Source organism: Nilaparvata lugens, chromosome 10 (genome assembly GCF_014356525.2).
Source record: "Nilaparvata lugens isolate BPH chromosome 10, ASM1435652v1, whole genome shotgun sequence".
Classification (NCBI taxonomy): Eukaryota; Metazoa; Arthropoda; class Insecta; order Hemiptera; family Delphacidae; genus Nilaparvata; species Nilaparvata lugens.
Genome location: NC_052513.1, coordinates 23,451,526 through 23,470,798, shown reverse-complemented (window position 1 = coordinate 23,470,798; position 19,273 = coordinate 23,451,526). Strand labels below are relative to the sequence as shown.

The 19,273-nt window shown below is 36.6% G+C and overlaps 1 protein-coding gene across 1 annotated transcript in view; it reads right to left on the bottom strand.

The window, feature by feature from the left end:
* LOC111048477 (mucin-5AC) overlaps window positions 1–19,273 on the bottom strand; it is a 76,374-nt gene that overhangs the window by 5,501 nt on the left and 51,600 nt on the right. Inside the window, exons 5-7 of the mRNA XM_022334365.2 lie at window positions 17,217–17,422; window positions 10,575–10,812; window positions 7,386–7,634 (exon numbers count right to left, since the gene is read on the bottom strand). Coding sequence (XP_022190057.2) covers window positions 7,386–7,634; window positions 10,575–10,812; window positions 17,217–17,422 — 693 coding nt within the window. The remainder of the gene's footprint in view (window positions 1–7,385; window positions 7,635–10,574; window positions 10,813–17,216; window positions 17,423–19,273) is intronic.

Below are 19,273 nucleotides of genomic sequence, written 5' to 3'. Positions count from 1 at the left end.
GTCATTCACACATATAAAGTGGACATTTGTCTTTCCCTTCGTTTGTTAGGAATCATTTTTCAGGTATTGAATGATTTTTCTAAGAATATTCATTTGCGTTCTTGAATGATTTTTTCAGAATATATTTGGAGAATGGATGGAGAGGAAAGTTTGAATAGGAACGATTATTTAGAATTCAAAACCAAGTAGGCTTCTGTACTTTTTCCATTCCATTCTTCTTCTCTATTCATTCTTCGTATATTTGTATCAGGCCTACCGGTGAACTTTATTCAAGTTATGCCATTTTCCATAATGCTTAAGATTTTCTATTGTTTGTAATGATTGTATGTATATGTTTATGTTTTCAAGGGACGGATTCAAAGATCCAAAGGTTCAAAGAACCTCACACGTCAACCGAAGCTTATTGTGTGTCCCAAAAGTATGTTAGTTAGGCAAACCAACTCCCGTGTCCTTTACAAGATCCAGGAGTTTCTTCCCTATACCAACATCCCATTCCTCACCTGGTTGCTTACAGCCCAACAGAGCCCTTCTTCTAGCTCCAAGACTTTCGCAATCCAGTATGATATGCTTAGCAGTCTCTTTTCAGACTGATTACAAAGCCTACACATCTGGCTTTCATTTCTGAGTCCAATTGTGTGGAGATGCTTCCTGAAGTGGCCATGTTCAGTTATCAGGGCAATCACCTGCTTGACCTGACCTCTACCCAGACTCACCAGCCACCTGGTGAAGCGAGGGCTTGCGTCTGCCAGCAGTCTTTTGCCAAGTGCTTGACCAGGGTGACCCTGCCATTGCTGGTGGTGTAAGTCCCTGGACCATTTATTTATTGTGTGGAAGGCAGTTGTTTTACTTATGCCACAGTCCGGCTCTGGGCCAAGGAATGGCATACTAGAACCCCGCTTAGCAGGCTCATCTTCATGCTCATTACCTCCTATGCCTACATGGCCAGGTACCCAACCAAGATGCACAGAGTTGAGCGTTGCAAGCCTGCTGAGCGTTTTGTGGCACTCCCACACCAATTTGGACTTGATTTCATTGGAGTCAAGAGCCTTGAGGGCTGCATGACAGTCTGACAGGATTACTATATGCTTATTGCAGTAGCGCCTGGCAATGTCTATGTTGACACAAGCCATGATGCCCCAAATCTCTGCCAGAAAGATGGTGCAGTGTTGTCCCAGATTTGCATAGACTTGTGTTCTAGGTGAATCACTGTACACCCCGTAGCCAGATTTCCTTTCAATGAGAAAACCGTCTGTGTACCAGACAAGTCTGCCTCTTTTGGAATAGGGCCCTTCCTCAGACTTCCACTCCTTTCTAGAGCAGAATTCAATAGAGAAAGGTTTAGTAAAAACCAACTCTGTACTCATGGCATCTGACATCATCTCAAGCACAGGGCTGTGAGCAACAGCTTCGGCAATTGTGCAGTGGCCTGTTCCAGACAGGCCTTCTCTCCATTGACCTGCAACTTTCACTCGATAGGCTGATTTCCGTGCCTCTGCCATAGTAAAAATGTTCAAAGGCAGTAAGCCAAGAGCAACCTCAAGAGTTGCTGATGGGCTGCTCCTGAAAGCTCCAGTGACTAGAAGTGTGCCCATCCTTTGTAGACTTGTGAGTTTGACTGTGTCTGTAACCTGGTTCACCTTTGACACCAGACTAGTGATCCATAAGTTACCTGAGGTCTTATTACTGCCTTGTACAGCCAGAGAGCTATGTGAGGCTTTATCCTCCACATGGAGCCTGCAAATCTTCTGGTCGTCATAAGCGACCATTTAGCTTTATGCAGTGTATTGTTTAAATGATTGTTCCAAGTCAGCTTTGAGTCAATGGTCAGCCCTTAATATTTGACTGTACTTGATACTTCAAGCCGTGTAAATCCTAGTTTCAACCTGGAGAGAGAATCCAGGTTTTTTTTCCTTGTAAATGGAATGACTGCAGTCTTCGAGGGATTTATACTTAGTCCCTCTCCAAGACACCAGTCATCAACAGTTTTGAGGTTGACGTTCATGACGTCAGCAACAATGTTGGTGAACTTTCCCATGAGGACTATGTCATCAGCATAGTCCTGTACAAAGACACCTTTACTTTTGAGTTCATTGAGGAGACCATCGACCACAAAGTTCCACAGAAGAGGTGAAAGCACACCTCCCTGTCGACAGCCCCTCGCAGGCGCAATCAACATTGACTCATCGCTAAGAGTAGAATCTTGATTAGTTCATTAGAGATGGAACGAAAAAATCTTGCCGAATATTTATCTAAAGTAAGCAAAAATATCGAGATTACTGAAGAATTAGTTCTAGGGGATGGCAATAGGGAGATACTTGGTTCAATACCTAAAATCACTTGTACAAAAAAGGTAGAGAGAAAAATAATGATCTTCTCCGATAGTCAAGGACCTGAGCTGGCTAACTTATTGCAAGATATAATTTCACATCCGTATAAAGTCTCAAGTTTTGTGTATCCTGGTGCTGGTTTGTGCCAAATCTTGAATTAAGTACATAATTGTAGTGAGGTGATGCAGTTGAATAAGGACGACTTCTTAATTATAATGGGGGGAACAAATGACTTTGATTCTTCAGCAAACGAAAAAGATATTCTAATTCTCAGACTTGCAGTTGAGAATTTTCTGTTTCAAATAAGACATACTAATTTAATCATGGGGACTGTACCGTACAGATACGACATGCCGCCCACCTCATCTGTGAATATCTTGATAGAATCACTCAATAACCATCTGAGGGAAACTATCTCTAAGAATGCTATGTTGCTAGAGACATGGGATCTTTCTGCTGTTGAACATACTAGGCACGGTCTTCACACTAATAAAAGAGGGAAAATGAGAATTGTCAAAAGGATCTGTACCATAATTGGTGACTCTCTCAATGGGAAACAAACTTGTTTCTCTCTTCCCACTTTGAATAGGAGATCATCAATTAATGATTTGCATAGAGTTGAAATAATAAACATTGCAGGCTCTGAGGATACTATAGGTGTGGTTCCTACCTGTCTGGACGCTTTGTCTTCCGGACATTCAAATGAAGAATTGAATTTAAACTTTTAGCTCATGACAATGAGGTTGATTATGGTCATAGTATGGTCAACAACTTCAGCCTGGATGCACAACAAATTGGCCTACCAATACCTGTAATTCTTAGTCAAACTAGAAAACCAAAACCTCAAACAGATATATTTCTGTTCTGGAATTTACAGGGCCTGACAAACAAGATTGATGATCTTGCTCTTTTAACGACTGAGATGAATTGTATATCAATTCCGGGATTTAGTCTTGTATCTTATTTTTGTCGATCTGATAAGAGCAGGGGAGGAGCTGCTTTATTTGTAAAAGAAAATATTGTCATCAACGATCTTACAGATGTAAACAAATTATCCACTGGAATGGTATGTGAAGCTTGTGCCATTGAGATCCCAGAAAAAAAAGTAATAGCTGTTTCAATTTACCGGCCTTATAACAATGATTATGCTGTTTTCACTGCCTTCCTAAATTGTTTGTATGAGATTCTTTTGTTGATTTTTAAACGAGGTTTTTCGATAATTATTGGTGGTGATTTTAATGTAAATTTTGATCGTGAGTATAAAGAAAAAACACAACTATGCAGTATGCTTGATAGTTTTGGTTTAAGTCCTACCATAAATAGTATCACAAGACCAGGGATAGTAAATCCAGGATCTTGTATAGATAATGTATTAACAAATATACACGGTAGTAGATACAATGTAGATGTCATTCATACAGCTCTTTCAGACCATAATGCTTTACTTTTTGAAGCTGACATAACAGTTAAGCCTGCTCCTCTTTCTATGGATCACAGATTTGATAAAATTAGGCTAATAAATATTATTGTAATATATCTCATTTCTTGGAGCTTATTGGATCTGTTGTGTGGTTTGATGTTTATAAATCAGATAGGGATAAAAAATTCAAAAATTTTCTGGACACATACTTAAAAGCTGTTAACACTGCTTTTCCTTTAATTTTTCCCAAGAGAAGAAATGCAAGACCTGACACTAAATGGTACACAGGTAAACTAAAAACTCTTAAAGATGAATGTGATAAGTTGTATTATCTCTATCAAGTTTACAGATCTCAACATTTAAAAAATCTGTACAACTCCTCTAAAAATAAATATAAGAAGTCAGTTAGGGATACAAGAAAAAAGTACTTCAGTCACATGATTCTCAGTTCTCAGAATGTGAGTAAAACTACTTGGAACATAGTTAGATCACTGTCTAATGTTAACACAAAATCTACCAATGTAGGGTGCTCAATAACTGCAGAAAAGTTCAATAATTTTTTCACAGGACACATAGCAAACCTTAGCAGTAGGATTCCAAAGAGCAACCTGCTCTCTTCTGATTATTTGGAGAGGGTTGAGAAGCCAAATAGTAATTTTTCTTTTAAGTCTGTCACTGTGGAGAAGGTCTATGCAATGATTCATAATCTAAGTAATAGTAAATGTCTAGATATTTATAGCTTAAATTCTCTTTTATTGAAAATCTCTGTGAAGTATATATGCGAAGTATTAGCCTACCTATTCAATCAATATGTTGTTAACTGTTCTGATTTTCCTCCTGAGTTGAAGAAAATAAAAGTAATACCTATTCATAAAAGAGGCTCCAAAGATGATCCATCAAACTTTAGACCAATATCAATAGTGCCTATATTTTCTAAATTATTTGAGATGATAATGCAGGAGCAACTCTCTGAGTATTTCGAAAAAAATAAATTATTGTCAGATAAGCAATTTGGCTTCAGAAAACAGTGTAGCACAAGTAAGGCTGTGCAGAAATTAACAAATCAAGTTGTAATGGATCTTGAGAGTAGGTTTCTTGTTACTTTCAGATCTTTTGATATGAGTCGTGCGTTCGATACAGTCCACCATGATCTGTTATTAAGAAAATTGGAATATTATGGTTTGGAAATTCAGTCTGTTAGAGTGATTAAATCTTACTTAGAGGGGAGGAGTCAGTTTGTGTTTCAATCTGGATTTCTGTCCAGTGGCAATGATGTACTGTATGGTGTTCCTCAGGGATCCATACTAGGACCACTATTATTCATAGTTTATATAAATGACTTACCTTCAAATGTTGATTGTGCTACCAGAGAGGGTTTCTTGTTTGCAGATGACCTGGGTTTAAAAATAAAAGCTAATACCACATTAGAGTTAGATCACCTACTTGTGAATAGTACAAATATTGTGACTGATTGGTGCTCAGCAAATCATCTTACACTCAATATAGATAAAACCTGTGATATTAGTTTTAGTTATAATAATAGGTTACCAAGCAGTATTGAATCACTAAAGTTCCTAGGTATATATATTGATAACAGACTGAATTGGTTCTCGCACGTGGAGTCCCTAAGTAAGAAATTATCTAAAGGCCTTTATATGTTAAGAAGATTGCGTGGAGTTGTTGATGTTGACGTTTTGTTAAATGTTTATTATGCTCAGATATTCTCATTGTTGTCTTATGGAATCATTGTATGGGGAAATTGCAGTAGGTCCATTGAGATTTTTAGGCTTCAGAAAAGGGCAGTAAGAATAATAATGAATGAAAACCAAAGATCTCATTGTAGGCCTCTTTTCAAAAAACTTAAGCTGTTGACTCTGCCGTCCGTCTATGTTATGAGCCTGCTTCTCTATATACATACGTATATACATGAAGGGGATTTGGCTACTGGCACTGAAGCCCATAATCATAATACGAGGCACAGAAATAACATAAGAACTGAATACCTCAGGTATTCACGATCACAAAAAAGCTGGCTGTTTATTGGAGTAAAATTGTACAATTTCTTGCCACTATCTATTAGAAGCCTTTCTTGTATGAGTTTCAAAAAAACTGTTAAATTTATCCTGCGGCAAGAATGCATTTATACAGTGGCTGATTTTTATGAAATTGATTTTCGTATGTATGAATTGTGAAAATGGGTTTGTAAATTACTTTGTACTGTAGAATCGTATTGTTTCTGTGCTTTGAATTTTTTGTTTAATATTATATGTATGTGTATATGTATATATCTTTATATGTATATGTGTATGTTGTATGGATATAAATATATGTGACGATTGACCATACATTTTGTTAAATGTCTTATGTCAATAAAGAAATTTCTATTTCTATTTCTACTCACCTTGAAGATCAGCCATGATCCGCCTGGAGCAGAGCATGGCCTCAACCCACTTACATGTGGCAGGCTCAAGACCACCCCCCCGGACCGCTCGGACCATGGCCTTGTAAGTGACATTATCAAATGCGCCCTCAATGTCCATGAAGGCACACAGGGCAATCTCCCTGGCAGCAAGGCTGTCCTCCACCCTGCTCACAAGCTGATGCAGGGCTGTTTCACAGGACTTGCCAGGCTGATAAGCATGCTGATTCCTGTGGAGGGAAGTGTCTGAAAGCACTCCCTTCCTTAGATGTCTTTCCACCAGTCTTTCCAGCTTCTTCAATAGAAACGATGTGAGATTGATGGGACAGAATGATTTTGCAGTTGAGTAGTCTGCTCTTCCTCTCTTTGGAATGAAGACCACTCTACTGAGGCACCAGGCTAGACTTGCTCTAAAAAGTTCATACAAGAGAACTAGTAGCTTCTGGTCCTTGCTGCAGCATAGCTGGTATTATGTCATCCCGCCCAGGAGATTTGAGGGGCCAAACTTGGATATGGCCCATTTAACTTTGGAGAGTGTGACGATTCGCCTGGCTAAAGTCTAGCTTCCACGATCAGCTCTTGGCCATGAGCTCATTTCGCTGTTGCCAGACATGCCTGAGCAATCACTCTCGAAGGTACAATCTGGAAAGTGAGTCTCAAGAAGAAGTTTGAGACTTCCATCAATTCCAGTGGTATATTGTCCCCCTGGTGACCTAAGAGTTCCCAAGAGGCCAATTGGGCTTGAAGCTAAAACACGCGCTTAGACTGTTTACCTCTTGTGTAAATTGTCTCCTATTGATTGTAAGTTGGAGATGCCAACTCAATTCCACTGATTCTTGAACTTTTTCATTTTTCTATCTTGGGAATCGCTCAGCTTATCCATTCTCTCAGATCTTTGAAGTAGCACACTCCATCCCCCTGATTTTTTATGATATTTGAAAGCACATGAGTGAATTTTTTTTGTTTGTCAGTAACTCCCTGAAATTATTGTAACAATTTACCATAGAAATGCAGTGAGAGGCCCGGTGGTATGTCTATTGAATTCAACCGTGGTTGACTGCATTTCGTTTTTGAGTAGTGAATTAATCACGGCGGAACATATCATAGACTTGTATAGACATATATGCTACATGACATAGACATAGACGGTAAGACATATCATTAATCATAGACGAATGAATGTGCAACCAGCAAAGAGAACTTCCACGCCAATACTCACTGCAAACGGTGCAGCTGGTTTCGTCGGAGTTATCACCGCAGCCGTCGCGACCGGAGCAAGTGACCGCCGTTGATCGACACCGACCGTTGGCGCAGCGGAAGGGACACCACTGCGATTGGTGAACGCCTCCGGTGGCCGAGCAGGCGGGCCCCTCGTCACTGCCATCCCGGCACGAGATCACCGCGTTGCAGAACTCGTAGGCAGCCAGGCACTCGCCCGACCCACACTTGAATGTGTTTGCTGGACAGCCTACAAACCAAACAAGAATGTAATTCATCAATATAATCTATCCTTCATGCACCTTCAACAGTGGAGTGATGAAGGTGGATTGAAGCTTTGAGTGAGTGAATGGATCAAACAAATCAAATGGTTTTTTAATGTCATTGACAAATTTATGTATTGGTAAAGTAAAAAATACGGAACATAATTCTTAGTCTGAAGATTCTTAATCTAAAGTCTAAGATTGGTGATTGAAGATCCATCTTCACTCTGCCTCCACCATTCCACAACATTTTTTTTCAACAATAGAGAGATCTCATAAATAAGTAGTATACCCCATAATGAGTAGTATGGTAATGATCATTTTTGTGAGGTCTTGTTTGGCGGTGTTGTCTGCTCCATTAGCTCAGGAGAAATCACATAGTAATTGGGACGATTGTGCTTAGGAGCTGCACGGTTATCGATCTCAATTCATGAGCTTCGTGATATGAGGTGCGTTCATAAAGTAAGGGCCATTTGGTCACAGAAAAAATGTACTCATAAGAAACAGAGTCATATTTATGCCCGGTTGCAGAGTTGTTACATAAAATCAAACATAGCTAGTCTTTGTGGGACATAGTTTAAAATCAACTGGTTCCATTCTCAGGTGGCAAGATACTATGTTCAGGGGTTGAAGAAGCTGGTGCAGCGCTGCGAAAAATGCTTACAAGTGAACGGCGCTTATTTAGAGAAGTAATGGAAAATTGTACCTAACTAAATAATGACAATAAAATTTGTTTCTTATGAGGAAATTTTTTTCTGTGACCAAACGGTCCTTACTTTATGAACGCGCCTCGTAAAAATTTCCACTTTACCAGAAAACCTTTCCTACCTTCCAAAGTGACAAAAATAATTATGTCATTGATAATTGTATTGTTTCTCTCAAATTTATTCAATTAAATACAAAAACTCAATAAAAGTCAAAATACAGAAACCATACAATCAAATACAAATTTCAAATGAAAATACAAAAGAAAAGCTTCATGCTGTAGGAACTGAATAGAATTAAAGTAGGAAAAAGACTTAGCCAAATATGGTTCCCCATCGAAAAGGCTGGAAGAGGGTATAAAAGTAACGAATGAGAAGAGAGAAAAAGAGAGGATAAACGACAAGCAAGATTTTAAGCGAGTCCACTATAACAAAATATAGCTAGTAACAAAATATAGCTAGAGAAATGTCATTGTATTCAATAGTTGAAGCAGAAATATTGAGCCTCATAAGTCGATATGGAAAAAAGTTACTGTAGGTCCAGTTTTTTTTTATCCAGTTCAATTTTCCCACTGATCTTAGAGTTTGTGAGAAAGTGGTCTGGATTAAGGTTTTATATTCTAGTACTTATATCATAGATCAAGATTGATCAACTGCATGAAAGTTGAAAGATAGGATAGAATCACGTAAGATTCCATTCAATTCTCAGAGAGCTCATTTTATACCGACCTCTCTTATTCATAATTATATAAAATGTGGTTATACAGATATTATTATTAGTGAAAATTCAAAACTGAACACTAAAAGCATGAGTCAGGCCAACTGAGCCAATCATTGGTGATTCTTCAGTTCTCAAAACGTTTCTAGATCGTGTGATCCTTTAACATAGCAGCGCGCGTCTTGTATGAAGCTGTCTATGTCACATGAAGATGAAAAGATTCCAGCAATACGAAAAAAGAAATCACAACGGACAACGCATAAGAAACGCGTCTGCTGTTTTCACGCCTCGTAAAGCATGTAAATTACAGGATCCGAACATTCTTCACCGTTCAATTGCTCTCTGAGAATTACGCAGCTCTCTGGCTGCATCATTGTTGTTCAGTTATGTTTACATGTTCACACATCTGCTTTTATGGTTCGATTCTAGTGGCTATCACTCAACTGAAATGGACCATAACCAGTTAACTGTTGAGTTAGGAGCAGTGGTCATCATCTGCGTGCTTCCAACCAGCAAATTAGTGCCTTCACAGTAGATAATTTGATTTCAAAGTAACTTATTCTTATCTGCTCCTTATAAGACTTATGATTCATGGAGATGAGCAGGAAGTATTTTGATTCAATTCTAATATTATAATTGATTTTCAATGGAAAAATATATATTGAAGGGTTAATAGCATAAAATAGAACAATCGTATATGTTTTCTCTGTATATGGTTTCTAGCTTAGCGAAACGAAAACTATATTTCGTTCATCTCTGTTACTAGATACTTCTGAGAATAGATATTTCTGAGGCAGATTGTGGATTAGACACTAGAGCTGTTCAGAAATTTTACCATAACATTCATGAATTTGTATTCTTCTTGTATTCTATCAATTCCAACAATATTATAAATCAACTAAATATAAATTATTAGAATTTTTTTTTGAAACACTCAGACTGTGGTAAGCAGTCAAGGGTCTTGGTAACATATACATGAAAATGATTGACTGATCTGTATTTATTCTAGCTCGTTATTAATTTGAATCAGCATTTCAATTAGAGCTTCACCTCCACCTGCGTTTTATCTATCGTCGCAAAACAAATCTTAGTTGATTTAATTTGGTTTGTATGCTTATTTCAAGTTTTGAGTTCTTTTAAGTATTTCACTTGTTCCCATTCCCTGTTTTTGTAATATTATGCACTAAATTCACTTACAGCTTTGTAAGTTCAGTGAAAAATAAGATTTGAAAATGGATTATTGGGTGTATTTTAGCATATCATATTTATGAGAATGTACTCAATTCGATGAGGCTTTAGTATTAGAACAGCATTGAGAAACATAATCTTATTCACAAATCTTATTTTATGATATTCAGGTTTCATCAATAATTGGAGTATAATTTGTGATTCCTCTAATACAAAATATTTGAATTGCAATGCAATAACAACCATCTCATGACTTTCTCTAACCTTCCCCTAACAAGCATAAAATTTTTGATATCAATTTGAATGTAGAAGCAGACCTTTGTTGTGTTTATCATCGCACTCGAGCTCGTCTTCCCCGTTGGGGCACTCGTTGACTCCGTTGCACCTGGAGGCGGCACTGACGCAGATGGGGGCGGGAGGCAGCGACAGGTGGCAGGTGAAGGCTGTCCGTGGACATCCGCCGCCCCCCTGGCATGCCTCGTCCGAGCCGTCCGCGCAGTCCCGTCTGCCGTCGCACACAAAGTACCACGAGATGCACTGACCCGTGCTCGTACACTATGTGCCACAAACACACAAAACTAGTTCAATAATTCGCCAAAATATCACTTCCGTAAATTTTGATCTACGTTTCTTCTATAAACAGTTCTAACCCCTCTTGACCTATTTATTTGTCAATTATCTGATCTATTGTATCAACTTTACTCATACATAACATGGTCAACTTTACCCTTACACAACATTGGCCCATGGGTCTACAACTCCTGTACGCTGGTCTCTCATATAACTTTTGAATTCACAACATATCGGTATACTAAAGATGTTACATGGTCAAAAATTACCTATGTGCTAATATTATTCAGTTTTCTATCATTCAAAAAAGAAATCGGAAATACATTTTATTCTCAGAATGAAATTATTGTGGGATGTGAATGAACTGAACGATAAAAAACTCTCGTGATAGCTATTTTGCATAAACAATCTAAACTAGTGAAGATAAGGTGAGTCCAAGTCCAAAGATAAAATGATTGATAACTGATGAATGAGGAAATACAAGCTAAAAAAGCTTGTTCATTACAAAATGTACTATATTGGTACCTTACCATGACATTGAATATTGAAAGATGAGTAATCAGTATGAAAATGAGCATTATAGAAATGGGAATGTAACAATGTCTAATGAAATGATAAATAAGAAAGAGCACCGTCTTTTTTTTAAAAAAGTTGATTATCTGTACTTAATTCGCAGTGTATTTCAGACTAAGCACCTGCATCTATCATCATTCAAGAATACAAATGGGTAAACACGTACTAGCGCTCCTTATTCATTACAGCGATGGCATCAGTTGGTCACATGGTCTTTCTTCCAAGGCCACTCAGGACTCAGCAGTTGGTTTTTCACGCTGAACACTATTCACGCCGACCACCATCGAGAAGTCATCAACCGATTTCATGGTTTACCGACCGTGTTGGCGAAACTTAACAATAATCTTAGACTATGCACAGCACTTCATCTTAGTCTATTTACATTATACCACCTTACTCCTCTGTACAGTTTCTATAGCAGTAAAAAGGTAGGTAGGGCCTGGGACGTCTGCACACACAATGAATTTTACTCTGTAATAAACATATTACCATAGAATGAGTACAGAGAATGATTACCTACGTTTTCTTTATGATATTACTAATCAAGCTTAAAATGTGTTGTCTGATCTATGATTACATATATGTGAGAGTAATGACCTGGTGGCCGTCAGAAGAACCATCAAGAAAAGATGATGGGCCGTCTCAAAGGCACGCTCTTTAGTATTGTATAACATCCAATCTCTGTACTTATAAAAGGCTAAGCCCCGACAGACTGAAATCACACCACAGCCCAAACTACTGAGCCTAAAAACTTGAAATTTTGCACGATTGTTTATGGTAGCCTGAAAACATCCACTAAGAAAGGATTTTCAGAAATTTTCCCCCCTGAGGGAGCTGGGGCCCCCCCCAAAATTTTGTACTTTTTAACCGTTCATTGCACGGCAAAGTCATGAGGAACATTTTTGTTCGGGTACGAAAAAAATTAGATTTATGCAGAAAAATTTCGATCAGGAGCACTGGGGGGTCCAGGAGAGGGCATTTTTCGAAAATTTTGATGTAAAATCACACTACAGCTCAAACTAATTGTCCTACAGACTTGAAACTTTGCACAAATATTCTTCAAACATGCTAGACGCGCACTAAGAACGGATTTTGAGATATTTTGCTTCTAAGGGTTTCAAAGGATGAAAAAGGATCCTATTAAGTAAGGTTATGAACATGGTAAGGTGAGTGCCATAAGGAAATGAGATAATTTATTTATTGACATGTGATATTCTAACATATGTTGTAATCATTGGAAATAACAAAATAATATGATAGAAATTCAAAAAAGAACATCTGTTCTATTATTGCTTTCTACCTGATTCCACTCAACCTCAATAATATTGTTCTGATAGTTGATAAATATGTTTAATAATATTATTATTATTATTGATATAATAGAAGTAATTAATTATTATCATTAATATAATAATAGTATTGTTTTGGTAATCAATAAATATTTTTATTTTCACAAACTCTGTATAATTTATAATGGTGAATGTGAAACAGCTGCATCAAAGAAATTATCTCAAAAACATATGTTTAGGAAAACCATAGTTTTGAACTTCGTGCAATGTATAAGCCTACACATGGCATGTATGATTAATTTTTCAGCTAGAACAGTTTTTTGAGACTGCTAAATAAACGTCTACAGTTTTATCAATGCTGTATCGGCAATATGAAAACGCATGCAGTTAATATGTCTTTAAATATAGGTGTTGATATCTACATGATAATTATTCTCTACCATTTTTGTTTAATTAAAATTTCAAAATTATTCAAGCCATGATAGAATGATTGCCTCACTGTACAGTCAGTCGAAAATTTTAATATTGAAATGAGGGGTATTTTGGCAAGCTGAACAAAAAGGTAAGGTCCTATGCACCTTTTTGATATTATTTCTTCAAATGAAAAATGAGTTTTGTGGATTGTCAAATTCCCCCTGAAAGAGAACTATTCATTTTATCCTATCTTTTAGTAGAATAACAATGATTTCTGCATTGAATAACATCTATCTTGCCAACAAGAATCGAACTCTTTGTGAATTTAGATATGACCTACACTTTAGATTTATATAATTCTATTAATAAATTCATGGAAATTGAAGTACTATTTTCAGTTAGTTGATGATTAGTTGATGAAATTGATTATCAATAGAGAAAATGATTATAATTTTATCAATACAGAATTAGTTGAATGAATTGTCGATGTACTGAGTTCTTGGTCAACAATAATTCAATATTGGTATTTATCCAATCTTTTTTTTTCAGAAGTTATTTCATTTGAATTAGAAAATATTTATAAGCTCCTATCAATTTATCATTCGTAACAATGAATTCTTCAAAACATGAATCTAATCAAATAAAAAATTGCCCATACTTCTGTATTCATGTTCGCAAGTTTTCCACTTGTGATGGATAGCCAAAATATTGTGGAGCGAGCTGCACGGCGAATTGTAATCGAGGGCTCTGATTGGCTGAAAAGTTCAGCGTTCGGAGTGAGGTGAGGCAAACAGTTAGAACAGAGGCAAGCGGCACGGCGAATGGTTCGGAGTGCGGTACGGCGAATGATTAACAGCTGATTTTTAACATTATGAAACATATGCTCATGTTCGTTGAAAGGCAAGAGGTTCGGAGGAATGCACGGTTTGCTGCGCGGTTCGAGGTTCGGTTCGGCATGTGTGGACGCACTTCTAGTTGTTACAGGACATTTATACAGATCACAGGCCAAAGCAACATAATAATCTATCTTCTTCTTCTGCTTCTTCTTCTTCTGCTTCTGCTTCTTCTTCTTCTTCTGCTTCTTCTTCTTCTTCTTCTTCTTCTTCTTATCTTCTTCTTCTTCTTCTTCTTCTTCTTCTTCTTCTTCTTCTTCTTCTTCTTCTTCTTCTTCTTCTTCTTCTTCTTCTTTTCTTCTTCTTCTCCTTCTACCTATATCTAGAAGGCTAAGCCCCGACAAACTGAAATCACACCACAGCCCAAACTACTAAGCCTAAAAACATGAAATTTCGACAATTGTTTAGTGTAGCCTCAAAACATCCACTACGAAAGGATTTTCAGAAATCTGCCCCCCCCCTGGGGTTCAGAAGAGGGCACTTTTCGAAAATTTTGATGTAAAATCACACTACAGCTCAAACTAATTGGCCTACAGACTTAAAACTTTGCACAAATATTCTTCAAACATGCTAGATGCGCACTAAGAACGGATTTTGAGATATTTTGCCTCTAAGGATTTCAAAGGATGAAAAAGGATCCTATTAAGTAAGATTATGGTTAGGTGAACTCCATATGGAACTGAGATAATTGACACATGATATTCCAACATATATTGTAATCATTGGAAAGCTTAAAACAATTTCATCAATTAGCTGATCGAATTGATTTTGCGTTGATTGAGAGCGTGAGCTTAGCACGTGTTTGTTCCATCGTTGAATGCTTGGCCAGTTTGGTTTGCGCCTTCTATCAGCAGTAAATGGAGTCTCATACACTCCGATTAGAACAGAGCACAAAGGTTTCCTTTGGTTAGGAGTTTGTTGATAATTCTTTTTTCAAATTCAAATTTTATTGCCATCAAAAATCACATTGAAAGCTTTCTTAATAGACAACAAGGTTACAGAAACAAAATGTCAAACATATACCTACATTTATTTGTAGCACGGCCAGAAAAAGACAAACTTGAGTACTAGCCGTGAGTTTATTGAATATAACTTAATATATATATTTTTTGTCATTATTTTGTGAATAAAAATTACGAGTTGATGAGAGGTGCGAGTAATTCCTTATATTTGATCCGAATGGTTATTCATAATACAGTAGTCGGGGTCACTGCAATCAAAATTTTTTATTTTGTACGGTAGCTAATAAATTTCATACGTATTGATTGTCCATAATGTATCCAGTATCCATAATGGAAGTAAATGAACTACTCAAAATTAATGGCTTACTGGTCCCTCATAGATTTATAGTATTCCTGGTGATTGATCCTTTCTTTTTCAGCGTTGTCTATTAATAATAAAGCTTACCCAGCAAACTTCGTACCGCCAATGTATCTCATGTTACACTTGACTTTATTTGGTGAATCATGAAATTTATCTGACAATCAACATGTTCATTTACATCTCAATACCGACTTCCTATGTGCTTAGTCATGCAGCATTCGTTATTCCGAAAACATATTCTTCTCAATCAATTGGCAGTAATATCTATTGGTAAAGTTTTCAATTAAAAAAAAGGTTATATCAGTGTTTCAAAGAAAAATATTCAATGTTTTCATAGCTGTAGATTGTCGATATATGGTCCAGGAAATATGCGATGTACGATGAATCACACAGAATTCCATATTCTTTCCATTTTAGAATGAATATAAGCTAAGCTAAATTCAAAAAAAATTGTAAATTATTCTTTCATTCTCCAGTAATTAATGAATGCAATATGAATACTATACATATACTATACAATATAATACTCTCTTTCATTAGGTGAATAACTTTTTTCAACATTTTCCTTCTCAATGATAAGAGAGTGATAATTATTTGTATAGGTCTTCTAAGGAACCATTATCAACAGCTGGTACCAATCAACTACACTTCAACTCCAAACTACCGTTTTAATACCAGTACACAATAATTAATTTATCACAGGGTGATATGTTTATTACAGCTGGTAACTTTAGATGCTAAATCATATTATCACAATATATGATCTTGGATCATGATCATCTTTTCGTTCTTCAGTAGCCGCTCGGCCGAAAATTTCGAAAACATATGTCTGTAAAATGGATTATAAATAATTATTATTAGCCCCCCTATTAAAATGTCTGTTCAGAAACCATCCCCAAAATTCACACAACATATTCCCAAAGTTTCATGCCGTTATGTCAAGTAGTTTTCAAGTCTACAGGGAACAAACAAACAACACACACAAACAGACATTCATTTTTTTATAAATAGATTTCCATTCGGCTCAAACAAAAGCCTCTCCAATGAAGGTAGAATGATAAGGATTCAGTTCTGTTGTTTTAACATTTTTTCAAATCGCTTTCAAAAAGTTCATGTAGTACCTACTATTGTGTTTGAGACACTTCTGGCGCTATCATAGTTTCACCACTATTCTGTTCCACAGTCCTATCTCTTGCAGTCGTTAACTATATCTATAATAATTATATAAAGTAAAGAGCTGGCTTATGCACGTACAGGATAGGAAAATTATGTTTGACGCATCATCACGTCTGAACTAATGGACTAATTAACTTGAAATTTTGCTTATAGATTCTTAATTAACCAAGGATGGTTATAGGCCTATTCTCAATTCTTCAAAATTTAATTACGTCAAGTTTTAAAGTAGATCCTTGCGAAGCACGGGTTCTTGCTAGTCATCTATAAAATCAATAAAAGAGAATTATTAGCTTGAGAATACAATATTAATTATAATATCTGCATCTCTGCATTATGCGTGGAATCGTCCATTGAACGAAAATATTATTGTATTGCAAATATGGCTTGCAATAATCAGGCTTCTAAGATATTGATACATGAGTGGAAGTGGGTGACCCATGATATATGTATAGCACGGTATATAGAAGAATATTTCATCTAATTACCGTGATCTACATTAATAATTATTGCATAACCTTTTCAATAAATATCTCTGCAAATTATAATTATTATGATTGCTGCTTTTTAGAGAATGCTTTGAATTTGCAGAACAGTTTGATTAAATTACGAAATTTGATTCATTGGGCTTTAATTCGTGATTCATCCATAGGCAGAAAATTGTAGGCTATGCCTACTTAGAACGTGTAAGAAATAAATATTTTCAAGTTTTGAAGTTTTTCACCTGAAATGTTCCTGCATGACATCCTGTATTGGTTGCACTGCATACAGAGGATGAATTCCTGACAGACTGATTGGCGCAGTCACATACGCCTCTCATGCACCGAGATGCGGGATCTGCAGCTTTGCATTGCTTATCTGAAGAACAGGGCAGTCCAAGGCTCACCACTTTCGCCTCGTCCCAGCGATTCGAGACTGGAGTCTGAGAAACTGAAGAAAATGAAAACAGTAATTAGTGGGGAAAATGATTTGTGTGATAAGAGATATAAAATGAAAATAATAGAAGATCCTCCAAACTTGAATAATATATCTTTCTGAAACTATATCTTCTGAGAATGAGAAGAGATAGACAACTGTAATGGAGTCGCCATTGCAAATTCATAATTGCCATTGGCTATGTTGACATATATATGTCCAATTATGACTTTCAAAAAATGGTGATCAATAATCAAATATTCAATAATAAAATATAGTAAGTTATCAAAACAAAAATAATTCATCTCAGTTTATCAGACAGATAAATCGACATCTACGGATGGAATTAAATAGAGAATGCATTTATTCAAATGCTAATTAATATACAATTATTATTCAACGAAAATCCTAAATAAATGCTGCAAATCACCCCGAAGACCTCTGCTACTGCAGACATTGACAACAGGGTTAACAGCTAGATGGAAATTCGATGAGAACTACTATCCAAAAATTAGTTGCCAGCCCGGGAATCGAACCCGGTACCTCCCAATTGCCAGTCAGGTATGCTTACCCTTACACCAAACTGACAATCTCTGGATAGCAGCGCTCATTTTATACAAAGCCACAGCGGCCAACCAGTTACAGATGGAATTAAATAGAGAATGCATTTATTCAAATGCTAATTAATATACAGTTATTATTCAACGAAAATCCTAAATAAATGCTGCAAATCACCCCGAAGACCTCTGCTACTGCAGACATTGACAACAGGGTTCATTTAAATGAGCGCTGCTATCCAGAGATTGTCAGTTTGGTGTAAGGGTAAGCATACCTGACTGGCAATTGGGAGGTACCGGGTTCGATTCCCGGGCTGGCAACTAATTTTTGGATAGTAGTTCTCATCGAATTTCCATCTAGCTGTTAACCCTGTTGTCAATGTCTGCAGTAGCAGAGGTCTTCGGGGTGATTTGCAGCATTTATTTGGGATTTTCGTTGAATAATAATTGTATATTAATTAGCATTTGAATAAATGCATTCTCTATTTAATTCCATCTGTAACTGGTTGGCCGCTGTGGCTTTGTATAAAATGCTGCTGCTATCCAGAGATTGTCAGTTTGGTGTAAGGGTAAGCATACCTGACTGGCAATTGGGAGGTACCGGGTTCGATTCCCGGGCTGGCAACTAATTTTTGGATAGTAGTTCTCATCGAATTTCCATCTAGCTGTTAACCCTGTTGTCAATGTCTGCAGTAGCAGAGGTCTTCGGGGTGATTTGCAGCATTTATTTAGGATTTTCGTTGAATAATAATTAAATCGACATCTTTTGAAACCATCAGACAATTATTGTCAAAAAATTTCATTTTTGGAAGAAATCATCAGTACACAGAATAATTTCTCACTGCTAGTTATTTTTAATATGGATTTCATCTAATTTTTCATGAGATCTCGGAAACGATTCCAAGGAACCAGATACATTTCGAAGGAGAAATGCATTCATCTTCCATTCAACCTCATAACACACTTAGTTAATATGATACGTTATTGGTGATCAAACATATATAAAGTTTGCTTAAAGGCTACAGCTAATCGTAAATCATTGTGATACTGTATATATTTTAGGAACAGTGGGACTCCAAACAGTGTGACTCGTGGAATACCAAAATTTAAGTATGCGCAAAAGAAAACTCCTCAGTGGAGCAAAATACTCATAGAGTGCTAGTAAAGAGCACTGAGAGTGATGTACTATTTTCAAATTTACAATTTGAAATAAAATGAAAATGTCCTTCATTCCTCCACATGAAAATCATCTCTATCATTCATTTTTGACAATACATACATAATTCCCTGACATAATGGTCAAGCAGCA